Source organism: Delphinus delphis, chromosome X (genome assembly GCF_949987515.2).
Source record: "Delphinus delphis chromosome X, mDelDel1.2, whole genome shotgun sequence".
Taxonomy (NCBI): Eukaryota; Metazoa; Chordata; class Mammalia; order Artiodactyla; family Delphinidae; genus Delphinus; species Delphinus delphis.
Window position 1 is genome coordinate 116572256 of NC_082704.1, and position 27628 is coordinate 116599883.

The 27628-nt window shown below is 45.3% G+C and overlaps 1 protein-coding gene across 2 annotated transcripts; it reads right to left on the reverse strand.

The window, feature by feature from the left end:
• Positions 1 to 215: 215 nt before the first annotated feature.
• Positions 216 to 27410, reverse strand: PRPS2 (phosphoribosyl pyrophosphate synthetase 2). Of its 2 annotated transcripts, none has more exons than XM_060002450.1 (7): positions 27189 to 27410; positions 21647 to 21830; positions 14007 to 14105; positions 12873 to 12997; positions 5574 to 5747; positions 4492 to 4651; positions 216 to 2819 (listed from the first exon to the last, which is right to left on the reverse strand). In XM_060002450.1, the coding sequence occupies exons 1-7, from the start codon at positions 27308 to 27310 to the stop codon at positions 2727 to 2729; spliced, it is 957 nt and encodes a 318-aa protein (XP_059858433.1). In that variant the 5' UTR covers positions 27311 to 27410; the 3' UTR covers positions 216 to 2726. The 2 variants fall into 2 exon arrangements, with proteins under 2 accessions (XP_059858433.1, XP_059858434.1); XM_060002451.1 differs by lacking the exon at positions 27189 to 27410 and adding an exon at positions 24915 to 26233.
• Positions 27411 to 27628: the final 218 nt, after the last annotated feature.

A 27628-nucleotide genomic window follows, 5' to 3' on the forward strand; every position in this document is an offset into this window, starting at 1 on the left:
ACGTGGCCCAGATATTATGCTGTGGGGCAAGGAGAATGCTCATCAGTTCTTCGGAAACACCTTCAAAACGGAGAAGAGCTGACTTCAGTGAACTTCTGGCTTTTCTGTAACTTTATATGCTGGGCTACAGCCATGATGCGGCAAACACTTCAAGGTACCCATCAGAACACATCACTCCATCAAAACATATTACTCCACAATGATGATACAAAGTATGAAAGAAAGAAGGAGCATGATTTTATTGAAATGTTTTTAGTACAGTGTTGGAAGATCTTCGAATCCTATATTCTAAACCAATACAAGCACTGCAAATGACGTAGTTCCTCAATCTATTTGACATCATATCTACCAAAGGAAAGTTATACTACGAACCTCTTTAAGTTGGTTAATGTAACTTAAGTTGGAAACTGAGCAACTTTGGTATATTCATATTTCTCTGGCTCCCCTTTTTGGTTAGATGTACGCCAAGTCAACTGCCATGCAGCAGAGTCAGACAGGAGCAATATATTTGGTGGTTTCACTGAAATGTTTCCGCATAAGCAGCAAGGGACGCACAAGTTCTGGGATTACGCTGCTCTCAAGGCTGTCTTCATCATCTTTTTTGAACTGGACCATCAAATAGTTAAGGGCTACACTGCCGCCGTGCAGGGCTACCTCTAGTCTATTTAGTTGACAGATGTACCCGAAGTACTTTAAAATATAAAAGTGGAGATAAATAACCATAGAAACAATCAGTTCTTAATTCAGAGAATGACAATACCGATTTTTATCTCTTTATCTGAAGATCATTATTTTAAAACTAGCTCTATGTGTTAGACTCTTAAATCTTAGAGGAAATGATTACCTTTAAATCAACTGGTTTTAGTCACTGTCATCATGTCCACACTGGGATGCGAAGCTGTCTACCTGTGTGCGTTCATAACTACATTTTCATTTCTCTATGCATAGAAATTTCAAGAAATACAGATATCACTCATTTGTCCAAAATAAAAATTACATACATCTAAATAGGCTCTTCACATATCTCAAATCAACTCTTGTCTAGATAACGTCCATCGTATTGAATAGCTGACCTTAACCAGGCTACACTAGGATTTTTTCTCAAAAGCCCTCTTAAGGTACAGCAAAATGCTAGTCTCTGCGATGACTAAGATGATACTTTTAAACTTTGATTCACCCTCTGCTGTACTGAAGTCTGAAACCTTAAAGACTGTTATTCAGGTTTGTTAACAACTTAAACAGATTTCATTTTTCCACCCACAGAATTTAGATCAGAGACTTTCTTCTCTCCAAGTTTTGAGATTCAGCAGAAGGAGACTTGTTATTTATTATTCCTGGGCTTTGTCTGTGCAGGCACATTTTCTTCTTTGGGGGCGGAAGCGCTCAGTTGGTTGTCCACCAACGCGCACTTAGGAAAATTCAGAGTTGATGCTTGCCGCCTGCCACCGGAGATGGGCGCGCCTCACTCAGCAGCCGTCAAAAGCCACCTGTGGATAAAGCTATCTCCCCTCCACCATCACTCCTGGGCCACCATTTGAACATTAACTTCATGGAGCAACTAATGTTTCCTTATTTGTCCTTTTTTTCCTAGGCCTTTCTCACCCACACTTTTCAGGTAACTGCTTTAGTTACAATAATCTGTTGCCTAGAAGGCTTGATACTTGTGAGTACAAAAGGCAAAAGACCATGAGATCAACACTAAGGAAATAATATTTAAATATGTATTTGGAGGCACCCACAAACAATTCATCTTTTTCTCATGTTAAAAGCAAAACAGAGATCAGACTAGTAAATGTGAGGGGACTTAGCGAAGAAGTCTTTGTTGTGACGGAAATCCACAACATGAAACTCTTGGAAAAAAGGCAAAGTAAAAGCTAGAGCTAAAAACAGGACATTAAAAAAAACAAGATGGCAGGACATGAGGTGCATCTGGGATGGACACAGCATGAATGTGACAGTGTACTTGCAGACTACCTCAAAACAGTTTCTCTGTCAGCTCTATTGCTGAACATAATTTTGGAATTTTAGAACAAGGTATTTCAGATAAGTGACAGTTACGATTTTTAGAAGTGGCAATAAAAAAATACTGAACTACATTGCCTCTGATATGTCTAATGTTTACCAGAATTAAACGTGTCAGTGGCCATCTTCAGCTACATAAAATTTGGTCCAAATTAAGCATAATAACCAAAACGGTTTCTTGGAAACCTGATCACTAAAACAAATACTCAAAATTCAGGGTATTAAAAATTCTCTAAGGTTGACTTAGAAGCAAAAGGCTAATTCTCTACAGGGTTTCACCCAAATGTCCACAGGCATTATCATTTTATATTTACACAGAGGCTTTAATCTGAGCTGACCTTTGGTAACCCTGAAATACATAAACTGTGAACTTCCACAATGGAATTATAAACTTGAAAGTTGTGGCCTCAAAGCACTGACAGAACAAAGGAAAAAAAGGTCACCTATCAGAACAAATCACGATAACAGAAACATTTCTCATTTAAGACTGTTCACTTAAAGATCAAATAACCACTGCCCTCCCCACCAAACTGAAAATAAATGGTCGGGAGCTTTAAGAGGGGGAAAACCAGTGGCCCTCGGAGTATACAAAGATCTGATGCTTTTGCATTAATATAACTACTTAGTCCTAAAGCTAATAATCAGACAAATGCACGCAAGTCAGAAGCCAGAGCAGGCTTGCTTCCACACCTCACATCCTGGATTTACAGTGGGACGTGGCTGAACAGGTAAGACACAGATTCACCGTTGTGGGTCCTTCGAATCGCCTCGGCCAGGATCATCGAAATGTCAATAACCTAAACACCAATGAAAAGACAGAAAAGAGGAGAAGAAAGTGGGACATCTCAGTGATGTTTAATTGGAAACTTAGAAGCCAGAAAGCCTAGAAACGCTTTCTCCAGCACATAAGATGTGCTACTATCGAACCTCCCCACAGCCATTTCTTCTGAGAGGACTGACAGTTTTGGGTCTGTCTTCAAATTACAATCCTGTACGGGATCCTGGAAGTGAGATTTTTCAGTGCAGATACTTCAAAGGCTTTTCCGGGCCGCTGTTAACCAGAGACATCCTTTACTTTCAGTGTTTGTTGTTTTAAAATTAATTTTACTCAATCATCATGTGGAAGGTTTTTCTCTCTCTTGGTTTCTGAAAACACAGAAACTGTAACGTCTGACAGCACAGCTGTAATCATCTAACTCCGGGGTCAGCATGAGAACAGCCATAGACAATACATAAATGAATGGGCATGGCTGTGTTTCAGTAAAACTTTATTTACAAAAAGAGATGGTGGGCTGGATTGGGCCCGGGGGCCTTAATTTGCTGACTCTCAACTACTGAGAATCAGACATGAAAATCTAAGGCATAGCTATTCTGACCATTTTCTAATGAATCTCCTGGTGCCGAATGAACTGTGTTGCTCTCCGATGGATGAGAAATCACGAAGCAGATCACTGATCCACCTTCATGCTCTAATGATGGGCATGTAGGCTTCCAGCAATGAAAGGACTTGCCAAGGTTCACCAAGACACAGAGGCAAAACGAGGACTCAAACCCCTTCAACTTATTTCAGGCCAGCTGGTGTAAAGTGATCACTGCCAACTCTCTGGGGGCCTCCCAAGGCAGGAGGGATAGAAGGAGTAAAGCTAAGAGACCCCTGGCACAGCCAAGCTGCTTGTTTTCCTCCCCATTTAAAAACCTGTGGCAAAATACATGTACCACAAAAGATGCCATTTTAACCATTTTTAAGTATAGAACTTACTGGCATTAACTACATTCCCAGTGGTGTGTAACCATTTCCCAAACTTTTTCATCGTCCCAAACGGAAACCCTGCACCATTAAACACCCCGCTCCTGGTAACCACCACTCTACTTCCCCTTTCTATGAATCTGACTACTCTAGAGCCCTCAGCTAAGTGGAATCTAGTTTACGTATCACACAATATTTGTCCTTTTGTGACTGGTTTCTTTCACTTAGCATACCGCTTTCAAGGTTCATCCATGTTGTTGCAAGTATCAAAATCTCCTTCCTTTTTAAGGCTGAGGAATACTTCATCGTATGAAGAGGCCACACTTGGGTTAACCATTCAACTGTCGGTGGACATTTGGTCATTTCCACCTTTTGGCTACCGTGAATAAGGCCTGCTGTGAATGTTCGTGCATAAGGTTTCGTTTGAACAGCCATTTTCAGATTTGGAGGAATAACCCTAGAGGTGGACCAGGGGGGTCATGTGGTAACTCTGTTTAGCTTTACCACAGCCTGTTTCTTAATGTTCTTTACTTTGGCTTTATTCACTTACTATTTATAACTTTGACCTCTGCTGGCCCCAGCCTTTCCCAGACATCTAACATGTATCATACCTTCCCATTACGGGAAGCTACAACCTCTACTGACATCTGCTTAGCAAGTGGTCACACACACAAGATGCGAGTTGCCTCCCTGCTTGGCTCTGCCTGCAGCGTAGCCAGTACCTGAATCTTGGAGCAGTGTTTCATTTTGTCCTCTTGGGGAATAGTGTTTGTCACAACAACAGCCTCAAAGGCGGCATTATTTATTCTGGAAATAGCTGGCCCAGAGAAGATCCCATGGGTAAGGATAGCATAAACTTTGGTGGCTCCGGCCGAGAGTAGCCTATAAAATAAAAGAGAAAAAAACTAAGTGCACACAAATATTCTTGAAGCATTCTCCCCTCAGTGTGAATTTAAAAGCAATAGTGTGTTCCATAAAGGAAAACAGGGAACCAATTTCACTCACATTTATCAGTCTAAAACAGGATCTTTTAAGGTATGTGCTGGCCAAACACTTTACATTCCCTTAAATCAGGGATTATCAGCCTTGACGTTGGGCCCGGATAATTCTTTGCTGTGCAGCACATCCCTGGCCTCTACCCAACAGCAACACCCGTCCCCTCAGTTGTCACAACCAAAAATGTCTCCAGATATTGTCAAATGTCTCCCAGGGAACAAAACTGCCCAGGTTTAAAAGAGTAAAGCCAAAATGTCACCATGTTGCCATACAATCAATACACAAAACTGAGGTATTATACACTCTTTGTTTCGTTCTGTCTCTGAAACCGGCTGTGCATTCTACCCTCCCAGCACATCTCAAGTCAGACGGGCCACAGTCCACGCGTTCTGCAGCCGTGCATGGCTGGGTGGTGGCTCCCACGCGGAACAGCCCAGCTCTAAGTCCCTGGAAGCCAACGCTGAGAAGGCTGGAGTGAAGGCAAGCCAAGGAAGCGAGGGCCTGAAGAGGCCGAAAGACTGTCTTTTTCCTCCTGTGCTCAGTTTCAGGAGAAGCACCTTCCCTGAACTTCTTTAAAAATACACTGAAAGTTCAACCTTGAAAATGAAAACCAGGCCATAAAGGACCACAGTTTTTTCCCTACCGAGAAAAAAAAATAGGCCTAGAATTGACTTTGGTCTGAAAAACTACTACTAAGCTATCAGTAATAATTAGGAAAAGTGAGCCGAGTTTTTTAACAGCTGACATTCTTCCTTTCTTAATGAGACGCCCTGACACTCTCCTCAGGGGTCCCAAACCACACGCATACTTGTCCGCAGCATGGCAGATGGTGCCACATGTGTCGGCCATGTCATCCACAAGGATGGCCACGCGGTCCTTCACATCGCCCACCAGCACCATCCGGTCCACTTCATTTGCCTTCTTCCTCTCCTTGTGAATCAAGGCAAATTCCACATTCAACCTGTCTGCGATTGACGTGACCCTGCTCAAAGACACAGACAGACACGGACTTAGAGAACAAGCTTATGGTTAGCAGGGGGAAGGTGGCAGGGAGGATAGATTGGGAGTTTGGGAGTGACATGTACACACTGCTATATTTAAAACAGATAACCAACAAGGACCTACTGTATAGCACAGGGAACTCTGTTCAATATTCTGTAACAACCTAGATGGGAGAAGAATTTGAAAAAAGAATAGATACATGTATATGTATAACTGAATCACTTCGCTGTATACCTGAAACTAACACAACACTGTTAACCAACTATACTCCAATATAAAATTAAAAGTTAAAAAATATAGATAGGGAAAAAAATTAGACTAATTCTGAAAACGTATTCCCAAAATTATATTAAAAAACTCTAGATTCATTACAAAAAAAAAAAAGACACAGACAGATACATCAAACACTGTCAATACAAAAAAACTTGTGTTCTTCACAGCTGTATTTTAGGACTGTCGTGACCAGCCATACTCAAGATAATGCAAGAATCAGGCCTCCCTTGCAAAGCCAGGCCTGGTCTGGGATATGTATTAAGCGACGCAAGGGGAGAAACATGCTAGGATGTGGCCTTGCATTTGTGGCAGCTGGGGAAGAAAGCCAGGGCGCCTTGACCATGGGCTAAAACTCCTGGCTAAGCAGCTGACACTCAACAGGTTAGTGTTCATGGGTACCTTTATTTATTTATTTATTTTTTTGCGGTACGTGGCCTCTCACTGCTGTGGCCTCTCCCGTTGCGGAGCACAGGCTCCGGACGCGCAGGCCCATCGGCCATGGCTCACGGGCCCAGCTGCTCCGCGGCATGTGGGATCTTCCCGGACCGGGGCACGAACCCGTGTCCCCTGTATCGGCAGGCGGACTCTCAACCACTGTGCCACCAGGGAAGCCCTTGTGGGTACCTTTTAAAGTGAGGGGCACAACTAAAAGCAAGTTATTTAGAAAATACTAACTGCTCAGTGTAGGGAGCAGCCAGTGGGGACAAAGTCCGGGTGAGCGCAGCCATGTAATCTGTACGCTTAGGACAACGGGCTTCACGGGACACGAGGCCTCCGGACACGGTAATCACAGTCCAGGCCTCTGCACAACTAGGGCAAATGCTCAAAAGTCGTCAGCTCTGAAAGGCCTGAACTGGCAAAAGGAGGAGAAGGTGGCAGGCCAGGCTTGCTAGTGAGCCTGGAACATTCCAGATTTTTCCTGTGAAGAATAGACTTCAATGATGAAACAGTGCAAAATAACACCATAGACATAAGGTGACATGAAGATTTTCCCGTTTCACTTTTTGAAATGAGGGTCACTCCTGATGCAATTCAGCTGAAAAACTTTTTATCGAGGGACCAAAACATACACACTCACACACCCTAATTTAGTATGCAGCGACTGGAGGATGCAACCTCTGGACGCTTTTTAAGTCGTGGTCCCATTCACTGCGTCCTCCTCAGCTGGTAACCACGAGTGGCGCCCCATGCGTGCTCTGATCAAGCCGAGTGTGGCCAAGGCGCTGAGAGGAACCCACTCTCTGGGGCCAAGAGCGCAGCATGAAGGGGACTGTGTACCACAGGTTACACCTGCTTGTTTCTGAGAACATTCAACAAGTATTTTTTTAAATTGTGGCATATATATAACTAAATAGAATTTGAATGCTGACCAAGATTTTGCCCCATAATCGCCCTAAAACATATACTACTATCTATATGCCAATTTCATAAAAGATAAGCCATTTAAACTCCCATTAAGGAAAGCTAGTTTCTCAGAACGCAAGACAGGTTTTCCCAAGAAAGACTCTTGAACACCTTATGTACGTGCGTATACATTAAAATTCTGTTTATTTGTAAGGACCAGGAAGATCTCACTGCGGTGGGGAAGCGCCACCACTGGGGCTGAAGTTTGAAGCAACTCAAGTCCAAGCATAACCTGCGTTCTGCCATGTGATCCGCTCTCCTAAGCCTGTGCACAAACACACCAGCAGGGGCGCGGAGGCCTGCGTGGGAAAGAAGCTCAGGTTTTGGGGGGTTGGGGACAGGCGTGGAACATGAGTGGGGGAGCTCCAGCCACTGCAGGTACCCAATGGTAACATCAGAAGCAGAGAATAAAGGAAAATATCCCTGCAAAAAGCCCCCTGGGTTGCGAGAACATTCCTATTTCTCCGCAGGTTCCAACTCTTCTTTTCCTGGTGTATAACTGAGACTTAATACCTATTCCTAACATACGATGCTGAGACAGTGTATCATATAGAAATCTTGGGTGGAAAAAGCTAGGACAAAAATAATACATAGTTTGATTTCCATTTCTTCTGGATACACTATTACATTCTCTTTAAAAGAAAAGAGAAAAAAGTCAAATCTGAATTATTTAGTTTCACCAACTTCCCAGACCAGTTTTACGTTAATACTGACTATCTCAACAGTGGTGTGTTTCCTAAGGTTTATTTTTTTCTACCCACAAGTGACCTCTTGTGGCGAGATTAAGTTTTGTGGGGATACTAACTTGTACCTGGAACAAATCAAGCCTCAAAGTTTTTTCTATGACAACAAGTTCCAATTTGTCAGATAGATATCTATTTTTCTTGGTGAAATACGACTTCTTGCATCAAACAAAGAAGCCACAGATAATGTCAACTGTACGTATCATGCGTTACCTGCGAGGCTATTTTGTCGGTTGGGGAACAGCTTACTCCAGGATATGAGGATGACAAGAATGTGTAGCAAAAACTGGTGAGGAATGGAGGTGACAAAAAACCGGAAATGCATGCCCCTAAAAAGCCTGCCTCTCCCGGCAGAGGGGGAGCAGGGGTGATCGGAGCGGAACTACTCTGAAGGGGATCTGAACAAAAAGAGCATCTTGCTACTGGCCATTTCCTCTGGCTAGCTGACTCTGCATTTTTTGAGCAGGAGTTGGCAAGTAGATGGGGGAGCCTGGTATATAATAAAAGATGGTATTTCAAATCAATGTGAGAAAAATTGATTACTGAATAGTTCTGGGGACAATTCAGATAGCTGGGGACAGGGGGAGTTGGATTCTTAATTCACTCTTTATTCCAAAACAAATTTCAGATGGAAGAAAAATCAAAACATTAAAAAGGAAAAAAGCAACCCTTAAAACATATGAAATCATGGGAGAAGAAAAATGTTAAGGGTGATCCTTCATAAACCCAGAAGCCATAATGTGAAACAGAGATAAATGTGAGTACATAAGCATGTTTTAAAAGTCTTGCAGAGAAGAAAAATACAAAAAGGGAAGAAGTGAAAAACTTGGGAACTTACTTGCTACACACGAGAAGAAAAGATGTCATTTCCTGCCTGCACAGAACTCCTAACAAGCCAGAGGAAGAGGCCTCCAGCTGACAGAACATGCAAAAGGTATGAACAAAATATGAACGTGCTAGAAGGAGCGCTCAACCTTATGCACGCAACTGCAATTTACAGGAGGAGATGCCATGTATCACTCAGCCGATCTGTAAAGTAAAAGAAGTCCGATCATCTGCTGTGTAAGCAAGCCTGTGTACAAAGTCACTGGCATCCATACTTGGGAATGTCAACTGGTCTATCTTCTTTTTTTTTTTTTTTTCGGTACACGGGCCTCTCACTGTTGTGGCGTCTCCCATTGCGGAGCACAGGCTCCGGATGCGCAGGCTCAGCGGCCACGGCTCACAGGCCTAGTGGCTCCGCGACATGTGAGATCTTCCCGGACCGGGGCGCGAACCCATGTCCTCTGCATCGGCAGGTGGACTCTCAACCACTGCGCCACCAGGGAAGCCCTATCTTCTTTTTTTTAAATTGAAGTATACTTGATTTACAATGTTGTGTTAGCTTCTGGTGCACAGCAAAGTGATTCAGTTATACATATATATATATTTATATACTCTTTTTCAGACTTTTTTCCATTATGGTTTATTACAAGACACTGAATATAGTTTCCTCTGCTATACAGCAGATCCTTGTTGTTTATCTATTTTATATATAGTAGTTTTATCTGCTAATCCCAATGGTCTTCTTTCTTTTTTTTTATATGTGAATTTTGAGTTCATATATTTTTTAAATTAATTAATTTATTCATTTATTTAATTTTTGGCTGCACTGGGTCTTCACTGCTGCACGTGGGCCTTCTCTAGCTGCAGCAAGTGGGGGCCACTCCCCGCCGCGGTGCGCAGGCTTCTCATTGCAGTGGCCTCTCCTACTGCAGAGCACAGGCTCTAGGTGCACGGGCTTCAGCAGTTGTGGTGCACGGGCCCAGTTGCTCCACAGCATGTGGGATCCTCCCGGACCAGGGCTCGAACCCGTGTCCCCTGCATTGGCAGGCGGACTCCCAACCACTGCGCCACCAGCGAAGCCTATCTTCTTTCAAAGACCAAATTTTGACCCTGTCCATCAAAACCTAAATAGCTCATGCCCCTGGACTTGGCAACAGCAGTTCTAAGAACGCATCCTACTTGTACAAGTATATGAAATGTGAAAGTGAGTGTCGTGCTGCAGGAATGTGCCTAAGAACATAAACAACAGCACCTACTAAAGAGGAACGTGAGACTGGTTAAAGGAATCACTACATCCGCACCCAAGGGCCTATCACCCAGCTGCGAAAACCAAGAAAGCAGACCTACTGCACAGCTGGGGAACTGTTGCTAAGGCGGAACACGCTTTGGAAAAAAAAAACAGCAAAGAAGTATGTGCAGCATAACATCATCTGTGTGAAATAAAAAGGGGGGGTATATGTTTGAAAAGCATAATTCTGACTTTGGGAAGAATAGAGGTCCCTCAAGAAGGAAATGGGAGACATCACCCTATACATAAAAAATAGGGTTGGGGGCTTCCCTGGTGGTGCAGTGGTTGAGAGTCCGCCTGCCGATGCAGGGGACACGGGTTCGTGCCCCGGTCTGGGAGGATCCCACATGCCACAGAGCCTGAGCGTCCAGAGCCTGTGCTCCACAACGGGAGAGGCCACAACAGTGAGAGGCCTGCGTACCACCAAAAAAAAAAAAAAAAAAAAATAGGGTTGGGATGGAAAAACACAAGGCCACAGAAGTTTGTGGAATCTATTATTCTTTTGGCCTGTTAGCTATCAAACTAAGTTGTTCTGGTCAAAAAAAGAAATATGCCTGACATGAAAGCCACTTATTTTATGATCCATCCATATGAACCGCCCAGGGAGACAATTCCCTAGACACAATGGAGATTAGTGGTGGCCACAGGCTGGAGGGAGAGGGAGTGGGGAGTGACTGCAAATGTTCTGGAATTAGACAGTGGTGACAGATGCCTAACTCTGAATACACAAAACCCACTGACCTGCGCACTTTGAATGGGTGAATTGGAGGTATGTGAATTACATCTCAATAAAGCTGTTACTAAAAACAAGTTATGCCTTATGCTCCCTCTCAACCCACTTGCTCACCTCTAACCTTCGAGCAGGCCAGTGCATTCGCCTGCAGATGCCACTGTGTGACTTCAGTAAGTTTCTAAGTAACTGCAAGCATCTCCAAGAGAAATTACTCCAAAACGTTGCTCTCATTCCCCTGTTGCCTTAAGCAGACAACACTCTGGGTTGCTTGCACCCGAAGGGGAGCTTTTAAGTTCGATTCTAGGTCCTTAGCTTGGCCGTGGAAGGGATGAGGGATGGGCATTTGCATTTTAAAGTTGTCCCCAAGCTTGATGGTCACCACTCTCTCGTGGCAGGTTTACTAGCGTGCACAGAGTTACGAGCTTCCTTGCTTTCTCACAGGACTGGTGGACGGAGCTCTCTTTCACCTCTCCCTCCCTGACGGAGGCCCCTGCCCGGGCATTAAAACTTCATTCCGCTCTTCTCCCCGCCAGAGAGCAGCTGCACAGTTCTACAAGGTGACTCTGACTCACTGAGTCTCGGAGCACAGTAAAGCACTCTGCATCAGCGTTCCCTCATCTTCACCCCGATCCTCAACTGTCTGTACTGATTGCTCTTTAATTCCTTGAGTCTCTGTAAAGCCCTCTGGATTTGCTTCTCAGTACGATTATTTATGCCATTCAGTGCACCTGCGCTCTGATGCTTTTAGTGCCATGTCAATTTCCGTCCAGCATCCTCCTTTTACAGCCCAGTAACTGTCCTGTTGAGCCCACGGGGCTGGCTGCCCGCCGCCCTGTTATCTGCAGGCGCTGGCTCTCGGTGGGCTGCACCCCCTCGGCTTCCTAACTGGGATAGTCAGGCACAATGAGGTGGTCTTCAGCGGGGAGTGCTTACTGAACAGCTGGGCTTGTGGAATTCTCCCTCGGCCGTGGCTCTGTGGCCTGGGGTCAATTTTCCCAGCATCGGGAAAGACTGGCTTTCCTCCCCAGGCTGCAGGGAGGGGTCTCCCTGCCATCTCCCTTCTGTCTGGAGGCCCCCATGAGGGCCTTATAGCCTCTCCCAAGCCACCCGCCTCTTCCTGGATCTGACACCCATACCCCAGGCCACCCCGAGCACGGCTGTCAGCCTTCTTTATTTCTGGGCCACAGACATCTCCCTTTCTTTCCGGCTGCTCTGCGGACACGCATTTGAAAATTGTTCTATCTTGGCTTCCATTTCTAAATGTTTGTAGTAAGAAGAACTAGCTTGGTCAATCGTGTTGTTAAGTAAAAGCCTTATTTTCCAATTAGGCTCATTGCTTTTATAATCAGAAATGAAAACTTAAAAAACTCAAAACAGGGCTTCCCTGGTGGCGCTGTGGTTGAGAGTCCGCCTGCTGATGCAGGGGACACGGGTTCGTGCCCCGGTCCGGGAAGAGCCCACATGCCGCAGAGCGGCTGGGCCCGTGAGCCATGGCCGCTGAGCCTGCGCGTCCGGAGCCTGTGCTCCGCAACGGGAGAGGCCACAGCAGTGAGAGGCCCGCGTACTGCCAAAAAAAAAAACCCAAAAAAAACCTCAAAACATTCTTTGCTGAAACCAAACGTCTGTATTTTTTTTTTCTTTCATGAATGATGAAATGTTAAAGATGACAGCTCTCTGCTCTGGAGGTGAAGCCTGTTGGCTACTTACTTGCTTATTTGCAAAATAAACTGTTCAGTAATTGAAGACATGCTTCCTTATCTAACACATACGGAAAGGAAAAAGCAGTCGGCAAACACACAAATTTAAATCTGCCTCATGCCGCCTGGGCCTGTGCAGTACCTTTTGGCGCCCCCGGCGTCAGGTGAAACAATGATGCAGTTTCTCCACTCGGTGATGTTCTCCCGAATCCACTGCAGGACCGCGGGCTCCGCGTACAAGTTATCCACGGGGATATCAAAGAACCCCTAAGGGGAGAAGCGGGTGTCACGTTATTGCAGGGTTTTTAAAAAGATCTCTTTCATGAGATAAAACTTGAATTTTTTATTCAAAAGAAGCCTTTTCAACTGACTCCCTTTTTTTTCTTTTTTTTTTTTAAAATTGAAGTATAGTTGACTGACAAGGTTGTGTTACTTTCAGGTGTCCAGCAAAGTGATTCAGCTATTTTTATATATATATATATATATATATATATGCATGTATTCTTTTTCAGATCCTTTTCCATTATACAATATACTGAATATAGTTCCCTGTGCTATATAGTAGGACCTTGTTGTTTACCTAATTTATATATAGTAGTGTGTATCTGTTCATCCCAAGCTCCTAATTTATCTCCCCCCCACCTTTACCCTTTGGTAACCGTTTTTCTATGTCTGTGCAGACGCTCTTTTCTTAATTCAAACAGAATTAAATCAAAAGACAGATATGTTCCAGAAGCAGATTTCAGTTCAATACGGGGACATGGTCTGTTATTTTACGATCAGCTCTATCCTAAGGAATAGGAGAATGGTTTCGTAGATCAATGGGTGAGAGATTTGCTGTTTCTTAAACACCTTATTATAAGCCAAATAAGTCAACATTCACTATATCACAGAGTATGCATAGTGTAATTTGGCCTGTTTACCAGATTACGGAACTAAGTTATGAAGAGTTTTAAAAAACCTACATTACGACTCTCCCATTCTAATTATTTTCCAGAAGTGGAGATGGAATTATAGAGTTTACTACCAAGAAGCCATTCCTGCTCCTCCAAAAGTGAGTAGAGGGAAGGTGGTGCTGGATACAGGCGATATCAACATTAAATATATTTCTAAGTTCAGTAAAAAAGATGAAAATCCAAGAGTTGCCATATACAAACTTAAAAACACATGTAGTGTTACCTCCTTCAAAAATTATTTAACTTAACAGGGCGTTAGGATTTAACCACTTGCACTAAGGCCCCACCATAACCAAGGACAACAAAGAGAATTCTGGAACCTGGATCTGAGAGGCATGCAGGTCCATGGTGATGATGTGATCCGCCCCAGCGACCGAGAGCATATTGGCCACGAGTTTCGCCGAAATCGGAGCACGACTCTAAAATATAAAGGCACGGATTTTATAACAGGGGAGAGATGGAGACCTCCAGGTTTCTCCCACTAAGATTTATAGAAGAAAGAGGAATCACAGATGCTTTATTACACTTGAAGAAAATTAACATTAATAATTCAAAATTAATACTTCAATAATTTAAACTTAGTAATTTAAATGATTTCATTATTAATAAAGAAATTTATAGCTTATAATAGCAAAAGATACTCATCCCGTTTTATTCACCAAATATTAATTATTTACATCTACTACTGTGAGACAGTGTGCCTGACACTGGGTACAGAAAACAAATATCAAAGAAGCAAATAATTAAACATAAATACACGTAACATCACAATTTATATAATTCCAATTGTGACAACTGTGCAGAATAATAGGTCCCGGGAGAGAGACAGACAGACAGACAAGAGCATGAAGGACATCAAGTTAAAAGACACTGGTTGTCAGAGGCCCCTCTGAGGAAAGTGCTTTTTAAGGCGAGGCCAGCAGAAGCGGGAGACCAGTGTGGCAGCAAGAGCAGCCCATGTGACGTTATGGAGGCTGAGATCATATCCAGGGACGGAACGAATCCTAGCGTGGCTACAGGCAGTGGTCCAGGACAGAATGTGAGGGCATGCCGGGAGAGAGGCAGGGGCGCATCCTGCAGAGCCCTGAAGGCCAAGGCCAGCCCTAAAGACAAGTTTCTGCACTACAGCTGGGAGCGAAGGCTGTTACAAATTCGACAAAAACCATATCCAAGAAAGAACACCTTAAGGTGATGGATAATTTGATATTCAGAGAAACACACGCAGCGTGACACCGTATCCTCTCTGAAGGTACCCAACTTCTCCATAGCTTTAGGTTCCACACCATAAATGACGGACAGTAACTCTGTCCACGTCAAAACAATCCAAGGGATTATAGAGGCATGATTAGACCTAGGGAAAGAGTTCAGCATTTTGCTGTAAACAGTGTTATTTCTATACACCACAAAAAAGGAAATGTAAGCTTAATAGAAGATTTCATTCAAACTTACAATGTCACATGTCAATTATATCTCAAAGCTGAAAACAAAAAAGATTTCATTCAAAATAGTAACAAATGATCTCTGTTAAATACACACACACACACATACACAGTATATTCATGTAAAAACACACAGGAATTATATCACAATGTGAACAGATTATTTTTATTTTCTCTAATAACACCATTCTTTTATAAAAAAGAAACCTATTACTTGATGATAATACACACACACACACACACACACACTTTTTTCACACACAAAGAATGAGAGGTAACAGCCCAAATGTTACCAGTAGATGTTTCTAGAAAGTGAGATTATGGGGAAACAGTTTTCTAATTTTTAAAAAATTGTTCAACCTGCTCAACTAAGTCACGTTTTCATTGTGTTAGCTCCCCTGCTCTGGTCCACGTTGCCTTTGGGATAAAAAGCCCTCCCGCCAGCGCGGCTCTAGCTACTAAGACCTGGTCTGCCCCACCGCCATCCCTGCGCCTCCAGGAGGGGTCCTCCCTGCAGTGGGGACTGGGCCCGCTCTCTCCCTCTTCCGGAGAACACTCTAAGCCTTGCCATCTACACCTGCACACCCACCTTACCCTTATTCCACCCCCATCTCTGCAGACCCAATGTGTTTGATCCTCCAGATCTGGTTCCAATCTCCAAACTTTAAGGTACTCCGAGAAATCTAGAGAGAAATGATCTGTCCCTTCTAAAGGGACACAGCATTTGGTCCCCACCATATGGGACCACCTTATGCCGCCTGCTTAAAGATTGACATCAGAAGATATTTTACGTAGGATGCATAATTCACAACTAGACTATGTGTCCCTCAAGGGCAAAGAATTGGTTTTGGAGATTTCCACATCACCTGCAGTCCCGGCTCTGTATCTTGCACATGACAGTTCTTCGATAAATATTTAATAACAGGATCTCTGTAACAACAAGTTTCCGAGGCTTAGTCATTCACCTCACTAACTATGAGAATTATTGAGTCTAACAAAATTCCAAGATAATTAAAAAGAACAAATCGATAGCTGGGAATCTGACTCACAATGCTCATCAATTTGGGGCTCTTTCTCTAAGCTGATAACCTACGAGAAGAGTCCTCTGCTCTCCATAGCGTTCTCTCCATGGCGTTGAGCATTTCTTACTTCTGAGAGCCAAAGCACAGGGGTAATTTTTAAATTCATACTTTCTGATCTCCTTCTTCAAACTCTGTTTTCAAATTTGGTTTTTGGACCATCTTTCGCAATTTGCCTCAACCCCCAACTGCATCTTGCAGGAAAAATGATCCACAAGTTTCAACTGACTTTATAGCCAAGACAGAGAAAAATTTGTAAGACATTTCAACAAAGGTAGTCAAGGTACAGCAACCGAAAATAAAACGTTCGACTCCCCTAATGAAAAACGGATAAAGGTCAAATATTTTGTGAGCCAGACCAACCTCGACAAAGACTCTCCAGAGTCCAGATTTTATTTAATGTATCGGCTGCTGCCCCGCTAAAAAGTGTAAACTTCGCAGGCTTTAAAAATTGACGAGATTGTAGAAATTTGTGTCAGCACACTGTCCTCAATTTTTCCAGTTAAGAAATCAAAAGAAACTATTTGATCATTGAAAATAGAACATAACCTTGAAAATTTGGGGGGGAAAAAAAGCTCCAAGTCTTCTACCCCCTCAAAAGTAATTATTTCCAGCTGTGCCCACATCATACGGTTTTTAGCAGGGAAGGAAACTAGCAATTATTGACCACCCACTATAGCAGAGGTCAGGGGACTGGTGCCCATGGGCCAAGACAGCCCATGCTCTGTTTCTTCACAACCTGTGAGCTAAGAATGGTTTTTAGGTTTTAAAGTGGTTGAAGACCAATCAAAAGCAGTACTTTGTGACATTTGAAAAGTATGTGAAATTCATATTTCAATGTCCATAAATAAAGTTTTATTGGAACACGGCCATACCCCTTCGTTTACATATTAAATATGGCTGTTTTCACACCAAATGGTGAAGTGGAGCGATTTCAACAGAGTCCCAGTGGGACACAAAGCCTCAACAATCTGACACCTAGTTCTTTTGGGAAAGAGTCTGCCCACTTGTGTGCCAAGCACTTTATAAATAGTACCAAATACCATCCTTAACTTCCAGAGGAGGAAACTAAAGACACAACGGAACAAGAGTAAGTAATGGCACTAAAGGTCAAACCCAAGTCCACTTGGCTCCAGAGTCTTACCCCAAAACTCAGACCACTCTGCACCACACTTTTTACAATGAATACTATATTGTCATCTTTTTTCCATGTTAGTATTACATTGTGCTGACGTGTCATCATGAAACCTTTCCTTCACTGTCAGAACTTGTCCCTGGTTTCTTGCACATACAAATAAAAGCAAAAATAAAATTTGACAGATGTGCAGCCTTGCTTAAAAACAAGCAGTGAGGTTAAAAATAATGAAACAAGCTTTAGATCTGGTTAAAAGGCTCTAGCCTTTTCTGCGCTTCTTTGCAGGTAACTCTAAATAGATCGACTGCGCAGAATTCCATTGTGTCTTAGATGCCATAGACAGTACAGTCCTATGGGAAGGAAAGGACAAGTCTGTGGGGCTCCCCAGGGCTCCTCCAGTGGCTGAGGAGGAGAATTTCTTTCTGAGCCCATAGAACAAGTGTGGCCGACGACTTCCCATCACATTCGAACACTACGTGGCCTTTAGCCTACCTAAGTGAAGCCAAAAGCGGGGAGAAGTGTTTTCCCCCATCACCCTGGGTTTCCTCATCACTAGCCCTGGCTGGTACATGAATTACATATAGGCTCAGGCCATTTCTCTAAGGTGCTTACTAAATCCTTTGTTACCCTCATTTCAAAAGTTTCCTGATACAAAGCCAGCCCAGTTGGTCTAGGGAAAGAAATGAGTAGTTAGAAAAGTTATTAGCAGCAATTTAAAAAGTCCAAAAGCACACCTCAAATGATAGACAAAATTAAAGATTTCCCTTTCGAGCAGCATGGTGAGAGAAACAGTCTCTCTCCTTACTGCAACACGAGTCAGCTTGACTAGAGATAGGTCAGAAATGATGGTGCCAGAACAATCGACATGTCCTGGCCGCCTCCGAGGTCAGTCCCAAAGAGCCAGGCTCTACAAAGGGTGGTCAAGAGTCAGACTCACCTGGGACAGCTGGGTGAACACTTGTTTCCTGGCATCACTATTCACAGAATCCCCTTTCAAGCCCTCAAGTAGCCTGACTTACATGATAAATGATGTAATAATGACACTATCTCAAAGCTTGAACTGTCCCTAAATACCCACTTATTCACACATCAGTGACCTATCAAGGCCCCCTGGAGTGGGCTGAATGGTGGCCCCAAAGATATCAGGTCCTAACCCCTGGAGCCTGTGTGACTGTTACTTTATTTCGAAAGAGGCCCTTTGCAGATGTGGTTTTACTAAGGATTCTGAGATGGGGAGATTATCCCAGAGGGCCCTGGATGCTACGGTATGTATCCTTAAAGAGGGAGATCCGACAGAGGCAAGAGAAGCCACGTGAAGATGGAAGCGGAGGTCAGAGGGATACGGCCTCAAGCCAGGCAACGTGGCAGCTGCCAGCAGCTGGAAGAGGCCAGGAAGGATCCTTCCCTAGAGCCTCCAGACGGAGCATGGCCCTGCCGCACCTTGATTTTCAACTTCTGGCCTCCACAACTATGAGAGAATCCATTTCTGTTGTTTGAAACCACCCAGCTTATAGTAATTTACTACAGCAGCAATTGGAAACTAACACAGCCCTCTGTGATTCCTTTTTTGCTATGAGCTTTCTCCAACAATACGGCGCACCATTTCTGAACTCCAGATTCCCTCTGCTGCTACTGGTGCCATCTCTCAACTGCTATCATGGCCTTGCTTCTGTGCTGCTGACGGTGACCACATCTTATCTCTTCCATCAGCGGTTAAGTTCAGAAAGTCGTGGAACTGTCTGATTGGAGTAAAAACGAAAAGCAGCTACCATATTGTTTCCAAGAAACACACTTACAGCAAAGCGACTAAGGAACAGTGAAAGGAAGGAAAGAAACTGGTACTCAAAATGGCCCCCAAAAGAAAACCCATCTTGGGCTTCCCTGGTGGCGCACTGGTTGAGAGTCCGCCTGCCAATGCAGGGGACACGGGTTCGTGCCCCGGTCCGGGAAGATCCCACATGCTGTGGAGCGGCTGGACCCGTGAGCCATGGCCGCTGAGCCTGCGTGTCTGGAGCCTGTGCTCCGCAACGAGAGAGGCCACAACGGTGAGAGGCCCGCGTACCGCAAAAAAAAAAAAAAAAAAACAAAAAAAAGAAAACCCATTTCAATGTCCAACAATAGGAACATGGATCAAGAGACAGTTGAACAACACGGTTCCAGGGAACAGTTAAGCCCACTGGGGCTGCAAGAGCTCTGGAGGGCTCTTCATCAGCGTGGTGACAGAGGGCAATCCTGGCAAGTAGAGGCCAGAGGCCAGGAGTGCCGTCACATCCCCTGTGTGGGGGGCAGGACACCAGCCATGCAGACCATGCTAGTTTCTCTATGTGACAAAGACTTCATTATGATTAAACATAAGAAACAAAGTTTGAAAATACAATATTGGAACAAGAGGTAACTGCCAATCAAATACTTGCAAACAAAAAATGCAGGCGTCTCAATATTTGTATCAGTTAGGGTTTTAAAAAAAAAAAGAAAGTTAGGGTTTTTAAAAAAAAAAGAAAAAAACAAAAACCAAACAAAAAAACCCAAAAAACAAGTTAGGGTTCCAAATCGTTACACAGTGGGAAAGGGTCAAGTAATAATAAAAGGAGGAATTTACCAAAGAAGAAGCAATGTATCAAATATCTTCACGCCAAGTGCAAAAGCTACTAGAAAAAAAAGGAAAATCTGACGACAAATGACAGAATACAGAATTTACTAAACCCCCTGTTACATGGAAGAGAAATGGTAGCCGGATATGAGCTTCTCTATGCCACAGACAAGAACCAAGATGCTGAACAAGCCCATAGAAACACCCAGATGGGAGGAAGAGCTACGACAACAGACTACACTGATGCGACAAAAGAAATAAATTGAAACACACATAAAACTTGCAAATCAAGTTTAGAATAAAAGCAGCTCCATAAATGACAAGTGGGACGTCACATGCTTCACAGGAGCAGGTGGGACCTCAGGTCTGGGCTGCTCACAAGCTAAAGGCAAGTCACAAAGTGACAGACACACACACAGCCCCCCCAACACACACCCCAACATTTCACGGCATGTGGCAATTATCTGAAATTCACATTTCAATGTCCATAAATATATGTTTTATGGATTTATGTTATATGGAACTGAAAGGATTCCCGCGGAACCGACCATCTATTCATAAAATACAAGGCGGACAACAGCTGAAGAGTTGCTCCCCATAGAGGCCTGAATGGTATCCCCAAAACTCACGTCAACCCAGAACCTCAGACTGTGACTTCATGTGGAAATCGGGTCTTTGCAGATGTAACTAAGGTGAAGATCCAGATGAGCTCATTCTGGATTAGGGCGGGCCCTAAATCCAGTAACTGTCCTTTTATAAAAGACAAAAGGACACACAGAGACACAGGAAGGCAGCCATGTGAAGACAGGCAGAGATGGACATGATGCTACCAGAAGCCAAGGAATGCCAGGAGCCAGCAGAAACAGGAAGAGGCAAAGAAGGCTCCGCCAGAGTCTTCAGAGGGACTGCAGCCTGCTGGCAGCGTGACCTCTGACATCTGGCCTCCAGGACTGCAAGAGAGTACATTTCTGGCATTCTAAGTAAGCCTCCCAGTTTGTGGTCATTTGTTTTCGCAGGCCCAGCAAAGTAATACATTCCCCTTTCAAGTTCCCCTCCAACTCCAACTTCTCTGATTTTTCTTGAAGGCAGAGGCCGTATCTTCAGTTTTTCTAGAAACTCACAAAGCCTCCTACAGTGCTAGTGTTACAAAAAGAATAATTCAACAATATTAACTTCATTCCTCTTGCAAGGTTAAAAAGAGATAACGGTATAAATTAAACTTGGTATCTTGAGATAACTGTAGACTCATATGCAGCTGTAAGAAACAATGCTGAGATGGTGCAACCTTGCCTCAGGAACTTCCCCCAGTGTTTGTGTGTGTGTGCGTGTTTAGTTCTATTCACCGTGTGTGTGTGTGTGCGTGTGTGTGTGTGTGCGTGTGTGTGTGTGTGTGCGTGTTTAGTTCTATTCACCACCACAAAGGTACACAATAATTTCATCCACTTTCATTATATGTAAAGTATAATAATTTTATATTATAGCAATGGTATTTTCATACCTGCAAAAATACACTTTCTCTGTTTCTATATGTACAAATATTAACGTGACGGCTGGTCCAAAGACAAACCTTTGGTAGAGCCAACCAGAGAAGGCATATTTACTCCATCCTGACAGGAGAGAGCAGGCATTTCCCAGGGATTCAGAGGTACAAAGTGAGAAAATCAACGTAGCCGTTAAGGCAGAGCAGGTTCCTCCAACAGGAGCCCCGCCCCCATACCTTGTCCTTTTTGTCTTGGCGCGCGTAGGGGAAGCACGGGATCACGGCGGTCACCCTGGAGGATGACGCGATCTTGCAGGCGTTGATCATGATGAGGAGTTCCATCAGGTTGTCGTTGATTTCTCCGCAGCCACTCTGGATGATGTACACATCTTCTCCCCTCACACTTTCGCCAATCTCGACGCTAGGGGAAGGAACATGCCACCCATTAATAGGAAAGCATCCCTGTGACCACCCCCAGGGTTGTGATTCCCTAGGACTTGGCAGGCAGTGGTCCTCGAGGGTATGACTTCTTCCACTGAGAGGAGACAGAACAAAATCAGCAAAGGGAAAAGTCACACGGGCGAGGTCTGGGGAGACCAGGCACAAGCTTCCAAGAGTCCTTACCCTCGTGGAGTCACAGAGGACGTGTGAATTCCCCCGGCAACGAGCTATGACAACACACGTGAAGCACTGTCTCCCGGGGAAGCTCATTAGAGACTCAGTGCCTGGGGTTTTACGGGGGGCCAGGGACTCGGTGTTAACCACGTGGTTTACACCGTTCAGCAGTGAGCTATTCCCACAGGGAATGGCGGGAAACCTCACGAAAGCTAAGCTCCCAGAAGCCAGCCAAGGGCCACCTTGCAAAGGGACCTTTTCCATATATGAGGGGATCCCATATGCTCTTCAGAAATTGTCTCAGGCCTGTTACATTAACTGTATTTTAGTTTTTCACTTTCGTTAACGTTACACATAACACATTGCTTAAAAAACTCCAATCCGTTCTGTAAGGCTTAAAACAAATAAACAGCACAGAGGCAGCCAATTTCAACTCTTGACATGGTCTTTAGATATTTATTTTCAAAGTCCCTCCCTTACGTTTGTATTGCTTCATCTGGATTTTTTTTTTTTTTTGGCGGTACGTGGGCCTCTCACTGTTGTGGCCTCTCCCGTTGCGGAGCACAGGCTCCGGACGCGCAGGCCCGCGGCATGTGGGATCTTCCCGGACCGGCGCACGAACGCGTGTCCCCTGCATCGGCAGGAGGACTCGCAACCACTGCGCCACCAGGGAAGCCCGTTCATCTGGATTTTTCATCCTAGGCATCACGTGTTGACCCCTATCTCCTCCCCAACCCGTCGCCCGCACCCCTGTGCAGCCTTCCCATCTCATCTTGCCATCTTCCTCACATCGATCAGCATTTTCCAACTAAATCTGAGAGCTACAATTTTAACTGTGTCAGTGCCATTCAGAGCTGAGTCATTCAGTAAACTGAAAACCAAGTTCGTATTGCCCTTCTATGCACAACTTTTGGGGGTCTGTTTACCCTGGAGGAAATTATCCAACCTCTTCAACTACTAAGTTTTCCGAGTACTGCATACAAATGGCAGCCTCAACACTTGGCTAACAAACTAAATCCCACAATGTCAACGTCAAAGGCCTCGAGCGTGATCTCCATTCCTCGGCCTGCCCGAGTCTCTCCCTGAGCTGCCTTCTCTTTCCAGCTGTGCACAGCTGTCTCCTGGGGATTGCTTCCACCCCTTTCCTGCCCTCGAGTTCCCACTTTCTGTACCCTTTCTTGGTGCACTTCCTTGTTTTACTGATGGGCATCCTCCAGTAGCTTCTTGAGAAAGCAAATAGGAGCTAAAGTCTTTGAAAATTGCCTACCAGGAAGCTTCTGTATTTCAGGTACAGGATTCTGGGGGTTCAACAAGAGAACGAGTCAGCACAACACTGGCATACATACACAGTTACCTGTATCCCGTCTCTTGCAATCAGAAACCCATTATACCCAATGGTATTGTTTTATTAAAAGAGCTAATTATTTCTTAAGAAAATGTAAACACAAATGGCATTTCGAATACCATATAGCAGTCTATCTGAATCAACAGAAGCTTCTACTCAACTTTAAACAGAATAATTAGAAGACAAAAATGCCATTTTTCAAGTTGACAGGATCTGAAAATGAGTTTTGATAACAGTGGGTCTTAACCTCGCACGTGCTCTGCCATGGATGGAAAGAGTACGATGCCAACCTCGGGATGAGCATGTGACAGACCGAATTCTACATACTCCCTCCGATCCGAGTACTAAAGAGCTACGTGTAATTCCTTCGTGAGCATCACATCAACTGCGAGGTGAAGTCAATCTGGAAATCACAGTATCATAAAGCTCAGGGGTCAATAATAGCCCGTGAGCTGAGAATGGGGTGGGCAGAATAATGGCCTCCCAAAGACGTCTATGTCCTAATCCCCAGAACCTTTGAATATATATGTTCGTTTATAGGGCAAAGGGGAAGCAAGGTGGCAGATGGAATTAAGGCTACTAGTCAGGTGACCGTAAAACAGGGAGATTACCCTTGATTATTGTAGTTGGCCCAGTGTGATTACAAGGGTCCTTAAAAATGGAAGAGGGAGAGAAAAGAGGTCAGAGAAAGAGATGTGAGGACTGACGTAGGGTCAGAGACGTGCTATGTGGCTGGTCCCGAAGATGGAAGAACGGGCCAAGAGCCAAGCAAAGTAGGCAGCCCCTGAGAGCTGGGAAAGCAGGTAATGGATTCTCCCCTAGAGCCTCCAGAAAGCAACACTGACCCATGATGCACTTCTAACCTACAGAACTGTAAGACCTAACAGCAGCAGAGCCACCATGGGTCCACGAAGGCTAAAATGTTGTCTGCCCCTTACAGAAAAGGTTTGCCAACAACTGCTGGTGTTATGACTGTTTAATCCCCGAATTTCAGCTTCTCTGGCCTAGTTTTTCTAAGGAACCTCAATCCCCATATGACTAGCAGTCCAGGGGAAGACAGAAAATACATACAATCACCATGGCAACTTTTCCCCAAAGCTATTCCTGCTTCTACTCATAAAGATGGTTGCGACTGATCTTTACTCTAGGTCTTTTAAAAACTGTGGCCAGGAGGCAGCGTCCACTGCTCTTTACTGACCCTGAAATAAGAAGGCTGATGAGTTTATCTGAGCCACCAACGAATGGGTGTGGTAATTAAAAGACGGGCCACAGACTAACACTTTTCCCATCAAGAAGTGCAGTCTATGGCCTCTTCCCCGGATCTGGGAGGACTCCGTGCTTGACAACACAGTGCGACAGAAGTGACGATGCACTGACTTTGGGGCCCAGGCCTTAATAGACTGGGAGCTGCCACTTCCTGTGTTTTGGAATCCTTGTGCTTGGACCTCAGTTTCCACGCTCTAATAAGGAAGCTCCAGCAGCCCTGTGGGGAGAGATGCTGAGGTTCCTAACCAAGCTCTCAGGCCAAAGCTAGTGCCAACTTACCAGCCATGTGAGTGAGCCAGCTTAGAAGTGGACCCTCCAGCCCCTCCACCACACAGGATAGAAACAAGCCTTCCTTGCTGAGCCCTGTCCAAACTGCAGGTCTGAGAATCAAATAAACAATTAGTTTCAAGCCGTTGAGCTCTGGGGTGACTTGTTACACAACAGATAACCAGAACTTTGGGTCTCAGGATCCAGCTAGCTGCTCTGGGCATGTTCACTGACCAACATAATGGGTTACAATAGACTTTCAGACACCATCATCAGTGCTGTCCTAGGACATCACTGTGCTCCTTCAGCGGTCAATTGTAAAGCTGGAGCCAATGTCTCCCTGCAGACCTTAAATAATTTAGAGATGAGAAGGTAAAATCATGAGGCTCTGTGTCCAATTAGTGTTTTTAAAATGGGTAATGGGAGGAGTTGAGGACCAGGCGCCACACCAGATTTCTCGTCTTGGTTCAGGGAGAGGTTCAGGAAGGGGCCCCTGGACATGAATTGTATCAATTATCTCTTCCTTTGCCCTTCTGCTTCTCACCTCTAGGACCCCACGGTAAAAACCGGATCACTAGTGCAGTATCTGATACAGTCCTCCTTATAAAAGAATCAACCTCTGGGCCTAGACAGTTCATGGGAAAGAGAAAAGTCAGGAAGTTAACCTTTTATAGTCTAGATATTAAAAACATAAAATGTAACTATATAGCAATTCCCAGACTTCAGGCTGAGTGGTTTCTCACACCTCATGATTTCTAATTATCGAGTGGTAGTTATAAAATACTCAAAACCAAATAAAAATTTTTCCTTGACTTATATGACACTGCCGCCAGGAGACAAACTATCATCCCATTCTTCTGAAAGCTACTGCAACTTGAACAGGACTGCCAGATATTGTGGCATTCAAACATAAATACACTATCCTTCTCCAGAGCCCTGGACTTCCTCTGAGACCTCTGGATAAAACTCTGCCAAGTGGAATTCTTTAGCTGAAGGACTCGTGCAGTAACACCACCTGATACTCATTCACAAATGTTTCTTCACTTATATTATCATCAGGGTTATGCAGTGGTGATTTCCCACCTGGAATAAGGGTTTCCCATATCCTAACAAGCTGAAAACAGCAACCTCCACCTTCTCTCCATGTAATAATAATAACCCCTCGGTATTTAAGCAATCTTTGCCCACCTCAAGGGCATCAAGATTCTCCTCCGATGTTTTCTCCTAGAAATTTCTAGTTCTAGGTTTTACATTTAGGCCTGCGATCCATTTCAAGTTCATTTTTGAAATGGTGGGAAGTATGGATGGACTTTTTTGGGGTTTTTTTGCAGCTGCCAACAATTGTTCCAGCACCGCTTGTTGGAAATGTTGCCTGAACTGAATCTTTACCAAAGATATCAAAACGATCGGTAACTTAAAAAAAAAAAAGATCAGTAAGAGTACAGTGGAAGATATTTAAGTGGGGGGAGAAATGGGACCAACTTGTAATTAGTCAACAGCTGCGTGGACTCAGGAAAGTGGAAAAAAAGGAGCTGCTGGTCCGGCTTCAGAGGGGGCCACCAGCCTGACTTCACTGGACAGAGGCGACCGCTTCCTGTGGACCTGAGACATGGGCAGCAGTTACATTCAAGCCATGGCCTTGCTGCGGGACACAGCAGAGTCGCAGGAAGACGAAGAAGCTGAAAAGAAAAAGTCCATCATCTCTGAAGCAGAAAAGTTAGCACAGGGGATCCCAGCACGTGGGCCCTGGAGTTCTCAGGTTCTTTAAACCCTTTGCAGGACCACAGCCTCTGGAGAACTCAGAAGTCTGCACTCTGGCAGCTCAGGACTGTCACCTGGGAGCTTTTAAAAAGCCGACCCCGCAGCCCTCGGACCGGAATCTCTGAGGCAGGGCGGGTAAGAGGCACTTTCAACGGCCCCAGGCGAATCCAGCGCGCAGCCAGGGCTGGGGACGTGGGCGGGACGTTCCCTCGCGCGCACGGGGTTTGGGATCGGCCAGGCAGGAACGCGCTCGCCCCGGGCCGTCCCTCCCCGCGTGCCCCGCGGTTCCCGCCAGCTGCGCCTACCTCCTCCCGTGCCCTGTGACCGCCCGGAGGTCGCTCTTCCGGGCTGGGGCCGCCCTCTTCGGCTTCTCCCGGACGCCGCGACGGTGGCGCGGAGGCCGCGTAGTGGCCGTCCCGCCCCGGAAGGCGGAGCGGGCAGCCGCGGAGGGGGTCCCAGGTAAGCGCCGGCGCCGGCCCGGCACCGCAGCCGCGCGCCCAGCGCCCTCCCCGGCCCGGCCCCCACCTGGTCTCCTGGTTGCTGAACTTCTTGGTGACCACCTTGCCCAGCTCCAGGCCCAGCCGGTCGGCCACGCGCTGAGACAGGTCCTGGTGTGAGCTGCCGCTGAAGAGCACGATGTTGGGCATGGTCAGGCGCGGGGCTCCAAGCGGCGCGGGGCGGCGGAGGCGGCGGTAACACGGAACCCCGTGGCAAGAGCTGGAAAGCGCGACTGGCAGACACCGGCAGGAGCGGAGCTAAGAGGAGCTGGAGGGGGCGGAGCTGGAGGGGCGGAGCTGGGAGACGGGAGCGGGAGGGACGGGACTGGGGGAGGAGGAGCTGGAGGCGGTGGAGCTGAGGGAGGAGGAGCTGCGGGGTGGGAAGAGTGGGAAAGCGCAGCCGCGGGTCCCGGAGGCGGAGCTGGAGGGGCAGAGCTGAGGGAGGAGGAGCTGCGGGGTGGGAAGAGC

Excerpts from the sequence above, each read along its gene's own strand:
- PRPS2 (XM_060002451.1), bottom strand. The coding sequence starts at position 25,126 with ATGCCCAGAGCAGCTAGCTGGATCCTGAGACCCAAAGTTCTGGTTATC. Across the intron at positions 14,106-21,646 it reads GCCAAGACAAAAAGGACAAG|AGTCGTGCTCCGATTTCGGC; the intron begins GTATGGGGGCGG and ends TTTATATTTTAG. Across the intron at positions 5,748-12,872 it reads GACGCCGGGGGCGCCAAAAG|GGTCACGTCAATCGCAGACA; the intron begins GTACTGCACAGG and ends GTCTTTGAGCAG.